The 14246-nt window shown below is 37.3% G+C and overlaps 2 protein-coding genes across 7 annotated transcripts in view; one reads left to right on the top strand and one right to left on the bottom strand.

Moving 5' to 3' along the window:
- Nucleotides 1-981: 981 nt before the first annotated feature.
- Nucleotides 982-10060, top strand: LOC147308179 (plexin domain-containing protein 2-like). 2 transcript variants are annotated; one of them, XM_086270812.1, is made up of 14 exons: nt 982-1246; nt 3226-3452; nt 3607-3750; nt 3959-4028; nt 4417-4539; nt 4687-4805; nt 4880-4979; nt 5081-5176; nt 5329-5410; nt 6309-6369; nt 6454-6673; nt 7475-7510; nt 7945-8099; nt 9050-10060. In XM_086270812.1, exons 1-14 carry the CDS (start codon nt 1156-1158, stop codon nt 9263-9265), a joined length of 1740 nt encoding a protein of 579 aa, XP_086126938.1. In that variant the 5' UTR covers nt 982-1155; the 3' UTR covers nt 9266-10060. The 2 variants fall into 2 exon arrangements, with proteins under 2 accessions (XP_086126938.1, XP_086126937.1); XM_086270811.1 differs by having other exon boundaries at nt 6454-6676.
- Nucleotides 8464-14246, bottom strand: part of LOC147308178 (uncharacterized) — a 33478-nt gene continuing 27695 nt past the window's right edge. For 2 of the 5 annotated variants that reach the window (XM_086270805.1, XM_086270808.1), the window contains 4 exons: nt 13541-13720; nt 11734-11895; nt 11422-11520; nt 8464-11316 (listed from right to left, as the gene is read on the bottom strand). In XM_086270805.1, the coding sequence (XP_086126931.1) occupies nt 11224-11316; nt 11422-11520; nt 11734-11895; nt 13541-13720 (534 nt within the window). In that variant the 3' untranslated portion in view covers nt 8464-11223. The remainder of the gene's footprint in view (nt 11317-11421; nt 11521-11733; nt 11896-13540; nt 13721-14246) is intronic. The other 3 variants (XM_086270806.1, XM_086270809.1, XM_086270810.1) reach the window with 3 other exon arrangements.

Raw genomic sequence — 14246 nt, 5'->3', positions numbered from 1 at the left:
TATCTAAATATTCAACCTGTAATATCACAGAAATTTAGGCATTTTGTTTGTTCTAATATGTGGCATATTATTAGTGAAATAAGCGGTAATGAATCAGCATACTCAAATAAATGCATAACTCATACTAGTCCCACGAGTGGGTTGCTTTGTCCTTTTCTCAGTTGCACAATCGTGCGCCATCCAACGGGAAAGGTTGGAGCTGCGGATGACCTGGTGCATTCACTTGTTCCCCGTAATCGTGAAACTTCAATGCAGATTAAGATAAGATAGATCTGTAATGTCACTGTTACCAGAAACACAGTTTGGCATCTCTCCATTTGTAGGTGCAGGTTTTTGCATTCAACATTCTTTGGATAGAAGAGTGAGATAGACAGAGGATACTCAGGTTGTTATTAATGTGAATGTAGGTGCAGGTGAAAAAAGAGCAAACTCTCATAACGTCTTCTAACAGTTAGAAATTTGAGTGTATGATTGAGTTAAGATACATCCTGGCAGTGTGTGTGATTTCTTTTGCTCTTTATATCTGCAAGACGATTATGATGTGGGACACTTTAGTCTTAATTTTGGTGCTTTTGGTTACCTTATAATACTCATGCATGCATGGATTTTTATGTATTTGTCAAACATTGTAATTGCAGAATTGTGCACTGTGCACATCACAGGTTAAAACAGTCACAGGAATGATATAGTTAGTAGCCTAAGCCCAAGTTTTCTGTCAGTACCTTAGGCCAATGCAGTATACTGGTTGAGATGCACAGATTCTTTTTCAAAAACATTTTGATTTATTCAAATAAAATTCAGACAAATAAAAAAGAAATTAAATTAAATCAATGAAATGACGTTGAAGATGCTGATCAATACGACAGTGCCTGAATGCAACGTTTCCTGCAGCGTTTGACTTTGTTGCAGACTGAACTGATGCAGAGAAGGCTTGCTGATGATGAACACCGATGGAGTTGGACATCAACATCACATGAGGATACATAAATATCTAACTTTGCTTCGTCTGCTTTTTTTTCTCCTTTCTTTTCTCTTCAAAACACTGGACTGCATTTGTCTTTTTAAATAGATAACTGCCATCAGTGAAAGAGTGAAGAATCTGTTCGGGATAATTAATGAGTTTCTCTGCGCTCAGAAACTGGAGCTACAGGAAGGATGGCGACGACAAAGACGGTTTATCTCGTCAGATGTCTGGTCTTTGTTCTCCAGCTTGAAATCAGCTTCATGAGGCTAAAATCTGCCTACGGTGAGTCATAAAAATGTAATTGACACCAGCTACAAAAAGCACAGACCCACATCGTGAATTAAGTGTTAATTATATTATTAATTTTATTTAGACAATTTTTAAATCACTTTTTCCTTTTTAACATTTATTTGTTGTCATTAGGCTAATAATGGGTTGGCTGTGATGAAGTGTAACCTTTTCTGAATATGCTTACAGTGTCCATATTTCTTACCATAGTACTGACAGCCCGATGGCCTTTCAGTTATTTTAGTGCCAAATCACAAATTTAACCTCCTGCTTTGAAAGCAGTGATTTATTTATTTATTATTTTAAGACGGCAAACTAATGAAATGTTTAACCACGCTGTTTTGTTGCTGCTGCTTTGTGTAATAGAGTTCACGTCTGTAAAAAAATCTAACACATCTTGCGTGGAAGCACCTATTGGCATTTGCTGTGGCGTGTTTTGAGCCCCGACAGTTACCGTGTGACAGATTCATGGACACATCACCCACTGATGTCTGGCCTCACACGCCAGGTCCTGGAGCTCCTGGTGTGAAGAATGTGAAGCATGCCTTCACTGTCCGCTGTGAAAGGAAAAGTTAGGACACTGTTGTCACTGGAAGGGAAGAGTGACCACATGTTTGCCACATGGCACCCACTGAGGAACTGTTTACATCCAGCCGGACATGTAAAAGAGCGAGTTTGCTTTACGTTTTAGACATCGTATTGTCCATATCTAATCTCTTTAATATCTAATAATCAAAGATTATTTTAATGCTGTTAAAATAATCTTTTAATCTGTTTAAGCTTTTTAGTTTGCGGTGTTTCAGTAAAGCTGATGCACTCTAATACAGCAGCCTCACAGCATACAGACTGTTTTTGGCAAGGTGTTGTTTTACAGGATTTGGTTTGTGCTACTGTTAAAAATGCTTAAATAAAATAGTCATATTTTGTTCTTGGAAATGTGCTCAATACGACATAATGCAATTTAGCACACAAACCACACCCTCTGAAGTGACGTAAGAAAAGCCAGAACTTTCTGAAAGGGTTCATATAAGAAACTGATATTATAAACTTTGTGGATGTAAAGTTTATGACAGCACGTCGTGTTAAAATACAATTGATGTTCTTAATTATTTAATGGCTACTGTGATACACAGGTTTTTGTGAGTTTTTCAGCATTGTCAGTCAATTTTTGTTGTTATTGAAAACAATTAATACGTTGCACAAACACATTTTTTAGGAATACATTTGGAAAAAATGACGGATGTAGAGAAGTTATACAAATTAATACTCATTTCATTTCTTTTTTAAAATTTGTTTGAAGGTTCAATCAGATCAGACTTTACAGAGTTAATTAGAAAAGCGAAATTGTAATTAGAAAACAAAATTTTTCATTTTAAATTATGTGTTTGTTTGTTTACTGATTTGGAAAACAAATCAGTACCTTAAAATGGAGAGAAGTAAATGAAAAGCCTCAAGAGATCATATTTGAGAGGTACATTTAATATTTTCGATTTTATTTAAAACTTTGTCAGTTTGGTATTTTTGTAAGCGCTCAAGTTACAGTAAGTTAGTGATCTGCTGAATATTATATTGTCAGATTTTGCTTTATCTACTACATCTGCTAAATCCACTAAATCTGTTCACTGGACTCTTCAGTCAATAGATGTTTAATTAGATTTGTTATGATGTTTGATTATAACCCCTTTGTCTTTTATAAGTATAGATTTTTAAAAGTTTTTTTATATCAGAATAAAAGAGAAAATTGCAAAAAAAAAAAAACCAAACAAAGCAAAACAACAACAAAAACAACAAAAAGACAGAACTAAAAGCACTGGTTTATAATAAATTGATTTATGATAAGATACATATAAAGCCCTATAAAATGCTTCATACAACAAATGCATAATTTTTTTATTTGGCTACATTGTTGTTGTCTCATTAAAAATTCTAATCTAACCAACCTATTTTCTTTGCTCTCCTCTGTTACTTCTTAGGAGTCTACCCTGCCAACATGCAGGAGCCGTCTCCTCCAGAGCAGAGGTTACATATAATCTCTGTGAACCACCAGCCCAGAGAACGGAGGTGGGCATCTAGGCCCAGGTCCGAGGCCCCTGACAGGACTGCAGATAAACGAGGCCACTACAGAAACCAACACCAGTCAGAGGAGTCAGATCCAAATGTAATGATGGAGGATGAGCCCAGTAATTCTACACAGATCGTAGTAAGGTTATTCTGCTGCAAAGACATTCAACAGCAGATAGAGTTAATGTAATATAAATATTACTGTACTACTGATTTAGTGTTTAAAAAAGGGTACATGCAAAGATGTGATAAGAACATATAATAACATATATAATAAATATCTGCTGTTGTAGGATATGAATAATGTCTACTACACATCTAAAATCTATGCTCCTGGAGATGCAGCTGGTAAAGAGCTGTGGGTCAACATCAGTAAAATGGAGGCGGATCAGCAAAAGGTCCGTGGCTTCCTGCCCAGAACTCACCGACAAGCTGAGGTAAGAGATCAGTCTGTGAAGAAATAACTAAAATAGGAACATTTCAAATTTGTGGGGGGTGAAGTGGTTTATTTTCCAGGTATGATGTCCAGACTGTCTTGTACACCTTTCATATTAGTTTTATAGTTTCATCTTCTTCCTAAATAAAGACAAAAAAACAACAACTTTCTTTTACCTAATTTCCTGCTTTATGTTTCTGTGCTTCCAGAGAGTGAATCTTTCCTTTGACTTTCCTTTTTACGGCCATTTACTCAAAGAAATCACAGTTGCAACTGGAGGTGAGTCTTTAACTACACTCAGTGTTGTTTCTGTGGAGGTTGTGAGCCCAAAGCTGCACGTGTCAGGAAATCCCATCACCTTCTTCAAATCTAAGAATAAACACACTTTTGTTAGTTGGAATTCCACCTACTTAATAAATATATTAGTTTATTAAATGGTAATAAATAATTGTTACTTGCATATTTTGAAGTTTTATTGGGGCAGTATCAATGCCTGAGCTTTAGTGAGTCAAAGATCTGACCGTTGCATTGACAGGAACAAAGTACATACCGTAAGTTAAATTAATGACTGTGTCTACAAGCAATTTACATGACAGCTGTCAGTGTCAACTGATTATAATGTATAATAAGTTACTGATGCTAACAGCTGCACATCTTTTCCTACCAGGTTTTATTTACACTGGAGACATAATCCATCGGATGCTCACAGCCACTCAGTACGTCGCTCCTCTGATGGCGAATTTCGACCCGAGCCTGTCGAAAAACTCATCTGTGTTTTACTTCGATAACGGTGGGAACTGTTGATCTTATTTATTTACTAGACTAAATATTTTTACTGAATAGACGCCCTAACATGTGCTGCATAAGGTTGGCAGGGAACGTGCAAACATGCGTACAAAACATTACAGTATTGTGTGTGCCCATGTCCATCCATTAGGCACAGCATTGGTGGTTCAGTGGAACCACCTTCACCTCCAGGACAACATCAGCGTGGGAGCTTTCACCTTCCAGGCCATTCTGCACAGTGACGGGCGGATTGTCTTTGCCTACAAAGAGGTGGCTTTTCTTCTCTCTTTTGTGTCCATCTTTTAAAACAAAGTAAATTTATTCATGCAGTTTTTACCTCATAGATTCCTATTAGCATCAGCGACATCAGCTCTGAGAATCATCCTGTCAAAGTGGGCTTGTCCGATGCATTTATGGTGCTTCGTGAGCTAGAGCAGATTCCCAGTAAGTTGAAAATTTGTCCTGTTAAAATTTCATCAAAATACTTTCTTTAATTATTAGCAGCTTATATGTGACATCTTTATTTTCTATCCGACATGCGTCAGATGTTCGTCGGAGAACCATCTATGAGTATCACAAAGTCGACATTCCAGTGTCCAAAATCTCCCGTTTAATAGCGGTGGAGATGCTTCCTCTCCCTAGTAGGTTATTCCTATTTTTAATACCATTTGAACCAGTCAGTATTCAAAGAATGTATAATCTTTGTGCTACAGGATATTCTACTATTATGCTGTTTTATCTGCAGAAGGCAAAGCAGCTCCTTCCTCCTCACTCTCTTTGTCTGTCTTCTCAGCGTGTCTGCAGTTCTCCAGCTGTGGCCCATGTGTCACTTCTCAGATTGGCTTTAACTGCAGCTGGTGCAGTAAGCTACGAAGGTAACGTGGAAAAGCAGTCAAAGAGATCAAAGAGACCAGTGACTTTGCCACTATTTTAGGAATAGAAAATGTTTCATGGTCTAATGTGGATCCATTAAAATTAGAGAATATTTTTAGTTGAAGGCAGTTACAGTAAGTTTTTTTTTCCAGTGTGAAACTGAGGCATTTCTCACTGTGGATAAATATGAAAATATAATAACTGCATTATCTCTCATTTTAATAATAATGAATTTGAAGTATTTTGTACATGCAGCCTATTCAACCTCACAGTTTATCCATGAGAGTTTTTTGTTGTTGCCCAAAGTTTGTTCAGTTCAGCTCTCAGTCAGTTGCGGTTGCGCATGCAGGGATACGCTCACTCACTCACACTCAGTAAACTTGATTCATAGGCGGTGCTTCCTGAGACTGTCTCATATCCTGTCACTGTGAGTAAACAGAGCAGGCTCGCAGAGTCATTCGCATGTCATTCACATACAGTACAGTCAACAGGAAGCCTGCGGGATAGTCAGCAACCCCAACTACCCGAATCTGGCCTAGCGACCTTAAGAGATGAATATACAAAGTTCACTGCAGTTAGCAGGAATATGCAGCCGAATCTCCTGTCAAGCACTGAAGAGTCTAATAAACTTATCTTTTAAATAAATAATTGTAATACATTTAGTGATTTGTGACAATGAAAAAGGTTTTTAAGCATCACTCATGGTGGTTTAAATATTTTGTGATTATTATCCACATCTCCAATAAATCATTTTAATTTTAATTTAAAAATAAATCATCAGCTGCCAGCATTAAGGTGGATAACTTAAATCTGGTTTTGGAAACATTCATCTCCATGAATAAAGCGGGTTGTGCTCTCACAGAGTGAAAATGTAACAGCAGTCATTTCATTCTTTCTCAGATGTTCCAGTGGTTTTGATCGTAAACGGCAGGACTGGGTTGACCTCGGCTGTCCAGAGGAGGTTCTTCTGCTTTTCTCCATAAAGATTGACCACATTAGAGCTTAGCACCATTAGCGTCAGTCTGAACACACTTTTGTTTCCCAGAGGCAGAATCTGCGATGTCCCCGGATGAATGAAGTCACAAATGCCACATCACATCACGGGAGACACCGAACCCCTCCAGTTACTGTGTCTGCAGGGCAGCAGAGGACATCTGGCATGACCTCCACCCCCGAGACTCCCACTTTCACCATTCCCTCAACACACAGCAGCATCAGCAGAGAAACAAAATCACATCCGCAGCGTCCCACCAACAAATCTGCAGGTGGTAAACTCACAAAGCTTTTTTATCTGCTTTAATAGTACTCATAGTTTGTTGTGACTGCTTGTCTGATCACATTCCTCATGCACATGTTTTCACTTGACTCTAATCAGAGAATCAATAAGAATAAAAAAAACGGTTTTGAAATCTAATTGAAATAATTTCTTTGCCTTGATTACACTTTTATTTTGTTTGCCTTATAAACAAATGTCAGTTTCTACTAACATAGAGGAGCGTGGATGCCTTTAATGGAATCCTTTTGATTGTTAACATTAAAATAAATCATCTTGAATGCTGAATCATCTGAGATCACTCTGTCGCTCTTTGTGCACCTCTGCAGCGCAGCCATCATTACGACCCCATGAATGAATGTTTGTTGTTGTTGCACAGTATCCATGCTTGGTGTGTTGTGGAACATCTGACAGGGTGGGGGTCAAGTGGCCAGCTATTTCCCAGCCCCCTGTTAGCTCATAGCTGAGCATATACAGCGCCATGTTAAATACTGCATGATGTCCTCAGTGTGCTGAAGGATGGCGTGATATACGTTCATCACTCTAGCAGAGTGAGAAAGACTCAATATCCGACTCAACCCAAAAAAATTTGTTGATTATCACTTTTTTCTTTCTTCTGCAGACTACGTTTTAAGTCAAGTCCACTGAAGTGAAAGCTTAGGAAGAGAAAATGAAGTTTACAGATTGCTCAGAAACCGCCACTTGTGAAATTTAACCAAAATTTTTTTTAAAGTCATGTCACAGCATGTCATGTACTGTGTGCATTTAAAAGTCTTTGTTTTTTCTTTTCTAGATGGTGCAGAGACTGCTTTTCACATCAGTGATGCACGTAAGTCACTCACAGTCGAATGAAAGTGCCTCGTGCAGTTCTATTGGACCTGAAACGGTCTCTGCTTTCCAGCTCCTTAGTCCAAAGTGTGTGATGTTAAACTGCACCCGTGTGAGAATAGTGCATGTAATTTCCTTAACAAATTCACATCCAGCGAGTGTGTGTTGAGTCTTGCTTCCTCTGCGCTCTACCCAAGCAGTACCTCCGCCTTAGTCAAACACAGTGTTTCCCCATAGTGAGACTGTGTCTGAGGCAGGCCTCCTGTTGGGTTTCGTGTGAAAAAGCACCAATTCACACAATGTCGCAACTTAATGAACCTGATATTGTTCAAAGTTGGTAAATTTTTTATGTCGAGAAAAATGAAAAGTTAACGTGACTGCAGAAGCATTTACATTTAAGTCTATGAGCTGAATCTGACCACTCTCTGTGTACAGCAGGAGAGGGGGAGAACACAGACACCTATGAGGCATCGCCGATGCATCTGCTGGTGGGAGTCCTCGTAGTGATGGTCCTGCTGGCAGCAGCCATCTTTACATACATCTACGTGTATAACCACCCCACGTCCAGCGCCAGCCTCTTCTTCATGGAGGTGCGTCAACCTAAAATCAGCCAAGGGCACTAGTAGTACGGCTTAATTTATTTGAACCTACACTTGCCAACATTATATTTATGCAAAATCACGAGTTCCTAGATCCTTTTAATTCCCCCCTCTTTAAAATTAAACTGGAAATACAGTGAATTTTAATAAATTATCAGAAGCAAACCTAACACAGTAAACATTTGGTTAGATTTAATTTGGAGGAAACTACTCACATTTACTATGAAACTAGTTACTCAAACTTCCCTTTAAAACATGATTTTAAATTAATGTCCAGACATTGCTCGACATTTGCAGACGTTACTCATCAGTTATTTCAGTGTGTTTGGAGAAGTGAATCAGCACCAATGAGTCACCTTGTTTTTACTTCCTATTGAACCTACAAGTACATTACTGAGTATGTTTTACACTCATGTACAAAAACATGCAATCATATTCCAAACAGTGTAATTATATAAAATTAAATAATACATATCTTTTATTTGGTGCTATATAAACAAAATTGAACTGAATTGAAATGAACTGTTTTAGCAACGTGGAAATATTTCCCATTGAGAAAAATACTTGAAGTGAACTTTAACTTTTTATTGTTTGGCTCTTATTTTACTCGACATTTGTTGTGAGAGCTCAGCCAAAAATTCTTCCATCAGTTGTTATAATATTCAGTGAAATATGGACTACACATGGACTTTACATACATTAAATACATCTAAATAGAAGTCAGTCTGATAAAAATGGGCAGAAATGAACACTTCTAAAGTGGAGCATTATGTTTGCTTTAGGTGAAATGTGATGAATGTTTATGTGATCTTCATGAGTGCTTGTTGTTGGACTGTAATGACTGCAGGAAATGGGGGGGATAATAGAATGGGCACTATTTTTAATAGTTTTTTTTCCTTGAACTGTCTGCTAATTGTGCCCCCCCTCCACCAACCCCACAGCGACGCCCAACCCACTGGCCAATCCTAAAGTTCAGGCGAGGCTCGGGTCGTCCTTCCTACGCCGAGGTGGAAGCTCCTGGTCAGGACCGAGACAGCATCGTGGTCATCGATCCCAAAAAGTGTTTTGTGATTTCCGACAGACGAGAGAGCGAACAGAAAGAAGGATTCGTCATTCCTGATCAGAGGGAGCGCTTCCTAAGTTCAGAGAGCTCCTGACCAAAACTACAAATCCCACCATCCTTTGGGAAAGATCTGGTTCTCGATGGACGTCTTCTTCCTTTTTCAGATGCTACAGTTTATTTGTATTTAGCTGTTGCACTTTAAGGACAACAGCTGAGTACACAGAAACACAAAAACACCAAACCTCTATGAGGAAAGTGTTACGATTATGTTTATGCACCAGTTTTACCTCCTGTTTGTATCCATTTGGCCAGCCACAGCACTTTTATGAAGCATAAAGGACAAAATAATGAGTTTACGCTGCTCAGGTCATCCGCTCATTTTTACCACAGCTCCACAGAGAGCGCGAGATGATGCTGCTGAATGGTTTAAACCACCTCTCAAAGACGGCCTTTATTTTCCACAGCTGTCCTTCCCACACCTTCACAAAGAGGAATGTCATATTTGAGTGTCATTTCCTCATCTCAAAATTACAGACTAAATTCCTCACCGTTACACCCACATCCACCTGAGGTGGAAAACAGGATGCACAGTGTTTTCAGCCCTGTGTAACATTTGCACACTGCAGCAACTTTGGCTTATTTCTCTTTATTTTCTATATTTAAAAGGCAGAAAACAACATTTACTGATTGCTTTGCAGATATGTACACTTCAACATACACACTTAAATAAAATACAGGTATACATTGTAAGTTGTTTAAATTTATATTAACTGTAGACATAAAGCAGTATCACAACATTTCTCTAACATGCTATAACTGCTCCTGTGTAAATGTAATCACTGTATTTTCTATATAATGTACAGTGTAAATCGCAGGTTTTATCCAGTAACAGCAGTGAAATGAAGACTGAAACATTTTCTAAATAAAACATTAAGACTTTTTTACACCTGATGTTTAATCATTTCAGATTGCTGTTTCATTGTTTGGGGAATTAAAAAGTGAATGATTGATTTTTTTAACAGTGATCAGTGCTGATAGAAATCTGCTGGATGCATCTGATAGAATGATGCAAATCAACTATTTCCTGCATTATTTGTACATCTCATATTACACATACAGTACTAAAGTCTTATGGTATATGATTTGAGGCGTGAGTAGTTTAAAATTAAATTAAGGCAAATGGTGTCTAGATGGATTGTTTAAGACTGGCCTGTAGGCTGCAGTGTAGCAAGGTCAAGGCACTGATGTGTTGGAGGTACTACAGACCGGTGACTTATTTGTCTTTGTACTCTAAAGCAGAATGAAAGAAAATGAGGAGAAAGACACATTAATTTGTAACCCAGGTACTGCTATAAAAGAGCAACTGCATACATAAATTGGCCTGTTTTACAAAAATATTTTGAATAGAAAAATACACATAAAAAGACCTTCAGGTGTACCTAACCCGGACCCCTAATCCCTAACCCCCCTCCCCATTTGATTCAGTGTCACTGACACAAACTGAGTAGCAATTATTGCTTCACCTATGCTTTTCCTGGCACGACACGTAATGAATTGCAAAACTTATATAATGTATAATTAATACATATTATTTAGTATGCAATGAATGTAAAGTCCATGATGCCCCAAAACAAGTGGAAATCCTGCTACAACCACTAACATTTTGCAGTATCCAAGCAAGAAACCATCTGCACAGCTATGCTCCTGGGGGAGGGTCAAATATCAAATTCATGAAGAAAAAATATGTCCTGTACTGGACATAAATTTGAATATTGTCTAAAAGCAGCTGCATGATGCAGTGAAATAAAAAGAATATGATTTGGAAAACAGGGAAGATGAAAAGTTACAAAATAAAGGGATATCACTGCAGTACTCCTAGAAAATACTCTACGTAAATGCTGTAATTTTGCATTTAGCTGATATTGGGTCAATAAAAACTAACAAGTCACATATTACATCATAAATATAAGTTCATTATGAATAACTAAAACACTTCATGTCTTTGTTTGTTTTTACATAAACCATATGAAGTGAAATAAAGTATTTCAAACTCTACTGTTTGAAGAAGGACAGTGTTTCTCCACCTTTCACGGGGGGTGCAGGTAATCGCCTTCTCATCTGTCTCGAGGAGTCGAGGGTGACGGGCTAGAGGGAGATGCATGTGAGAAATAGTTTTGTGTGCACGTGCAAAGTTTGACTTCCTGTTCTGATGGACTCACTGCAGTGTGTTAGTGTAAACAGATACTGTACCATAACTGGAATAGTCCTGCTCTTGATCAAGCGCGACTGTGTGTCCACATTGAGACCGGCATTCTTCAGAGCAGCGATCCTTGCTGAGATGTCACAGATCTACAGCAGACGCAGAGAAAGGATTAAAATGATTTTGTGTTTTTAACAAACAAAACAGCACTGTTCAATATTTGAATTGTTTTTCATTTTAATCTGTTGGTGTAATTTTTATGTTTTTATGTCTTTTTTTAAAGGAAATACCGTCCAAATATCTGTCAATCAAAATCTCTCCTTCTATTTACATATTTTACTAGAAATCCAACCACGACCTACCTGCAGTTCAGATTGTTGTACCTTGGCAGCTGCTGCTGCCACCTGCTCCTCCAGGAAGGACAACTCCATGTCAGACGTGGAGCTGCAGATTCCCCGGGCACACTCCTCCAGGTCACTCAGCTCAGCCTCCAGACTGTACACTGATCCTGCTGCCACGTACACCTGCAGCACATTTAAAAAAAAATCAAGTTTAAGTGTTTTTGAAACCTGCGTTCGTTTGAACTTTATTTCTCTAAAACTACTAAAATTGCACAAAACAGGAAATAGCAGCTTGCAGTGATGGAACAAGGATAAGTGAAATAAGCACTTATTTTGGAGATTTTGCTGCATTTTAACACATTTTTGCAGACGATTTTGTTTAATACTCATCTTCACAATAATGTCATTAGGCCATATTTGCTCATTTATGTGCTCATTTATAACTATAATTATAACTGTAATAATGAAAAACAAGTTTCACTAGTTCCACATTATTATATTATTGAACAGTTAGATAATCATAAAGGTTTTTGGTTATAAACTTTAACAGGATGTTAAAAAAAAATTAAACAACATGTTAAAAATAAAAAGTTGGCTAAAAGTATTTATATCCTGGGTAATGTTAGGTATATATTAGATTACAAGGCAATGCGAATATTATATTCTTCATTATTTCTACCCTATCTGAGTTATTGTGTTGAAGTATGGGGGAATACATATGTGACTAATATGAAACCATTATATTTATTACAGAAGAGAGCACTTTGAATTATGCATAATGTTAAATATAGAGAACACACTAATAATTTGTTTATAAAATCTAAATTATTAAAACTAGACGATATAGTGAAATTACAGACTTTAACTATTATGTTTAGGGCGAAAAATAAAACACTACCTCTTAAGTTACAAAGTTTATTTGTATTGTGTTCAGAAAATGGGGACAGCAGAAGGAAGTTTTATTTTAAGCACCGGTTTGCTTGAACCACACAAAGCCAAATGTGTCCAACAGTCATAGGCATAAGAAACTGGAATTCTCTCCATGATCATTTTAAGGGTTGTACAAATGTTTCTCAATTTAAAATCTGCTATAAGAATAAAATGATAAACCGATATGAAGAAGCTGAAAATAACAGAAATTGTAGAAAGAATGATCCTTTTAGTTTGATATTTAGTGGTATTGCTCATTGTTGAGTATATTGTTCTGTTTGTTTTGTTGTGTTGTGTTGTGTTGTGTGCAGAATAGTGTCAGAGTGTATTTTTGGCTGTAAGTGCCTACTTGTATTATCACAGATAGGGGGCAAGTGTCAATCAGAATTTATTCTTCTTCCTGCTCCTTTTCATGTTACTTTAATTGAAAGAAAGGTTGTGTATAGGAAATGAATTACTGCTGTACCATGTGTGAAACAAAATAAAACAAAAAACAAAAACAATGCATGATGGAATAACAGCTACATTAACCACAATTTTTATGTGTTAATTATTTGATGGACTCAACTGAAAATTATTAAAAATAATGATTTTAATAAATTATCTCAATAGCAATTGAAAATCTAGTGAATAAAGTGAAACTATTAAAACAAGCTGTCACGTCACTGAGTTATTGAGAGAGAAATTGAAGCAGGGTAAATGTAAGGGAAAAAGGAAGCAGCCAAAGTAACTTATTATTCAGTTGGCTTTGTTTCTTTTTAATGTTTGTTGAAAGATTTATGGTAATATTTAATTATACTTAGCGGATCCTTTTAAAGCCTAAATTAAAATGCTGCATCTTCAAAACAAGAGCTAACCGTGCTACATGTGATGTAGAATATCTTTAAACTGAACTCACGTTTTCCTCCAGTCTGGAGAACTGCTGGTCCAGTTTTTTGGGGTCAGTGTTGGGGGGCAGGGAGGTGGATGGGGGTGGGGTGTTTTCTCCTCCCTCCACACCCTGCAGCAGGTCTTCAGTGGCGTTCAGCACCTTCAGCATCTCAGTAGTGATGCTGCGCAGGGACACGGCTGAGTATCTCTACAGCACACAAACAGAGACGGGTGTTACTCTAAATACTGACATCTCCTGGCAGTGTGATTAAGGATACCTTTATTTTCATTTAAATTAGAAAAACAAGTAAGAGTGCAATAGAACAACTGTTCATACCCAGGTGACCAAAATATAGGAATTCAGTGTGAAGGATTTTAAAGCTTGCAGTTTGAATTTCCTCCACATCCTGATGTTTTTTTTAGGTCATACTGGGATATTAACGCTCTAACGTTAGCCTGGACTCAGATTAATGAAATGCAGTGCCACTCCACTTACTGCTCTAAATAAAGTTCAAAATAAAAACATCCAGATGCATGAATGAATTCAAATGCATTTCAGGAGGAGGGACTTCAGTCACAGTGGATGGTAATCAGCTATAAAAGCTAGTAAATCATTAATATTATGGATTTTCTTTTTTGGGGGGGGTAACATTGATGACATGTTGAAAAATAAGTTATGCATGACAAACATGGAAAAATATTAAAAAACAAAAACTAATCTGAGTACCCATCTT

This window comes from Aulonocara sp. 'chitande type north' Nkhata Bay, linkage group LG18 (assembly GCF_057382095.1).
Source record: "Aulonocara sp. 'chitande type north' Nkhata Bay isolate Kocher_YH1m ecotype deep benthic linkage group LG18, A_spYH_male_GT1.1, whole genome shotgun sequence".
NCBI lineage: Eukaryota > Metazoa > Chordata > Actinopteri > Cichliformes > Cichlidae > Aulonocara > Aulonocara sp. 'chitande type north' Nkhata Bay.
This window is presented reverse-complemented; position numbering and strand designations above follow the sequence as displayed.

What these genes read in the sequence shown, in the direction of transcription:
- LOC147308179 (XM_086270811.1), top strand. Translation starts at nt 1,156, where the DNA reads ATGGCGACGACAAAGACGGTTTATCTCGTCAGATGTCTGGTCTTTGTT. An exon ending in TGTGTTTTACTTCGATAACG is followed by an intron (nt 4,540 to 4,686) that starts GTGGGAACTGTT and finishes TCCATCCATTAG; the next exon opens with GCACAGCATTGGTGGTTCAG. An exon ending in ACCTCGGCTGTCCAGAGGAG is followed by an intron (nt 6,370 to 6,453) that starts GTTCTTCTGCTT and finishes TTTGTTTCCCAG; the next exon opens with AGGCAGAATCTGCGATGTCC.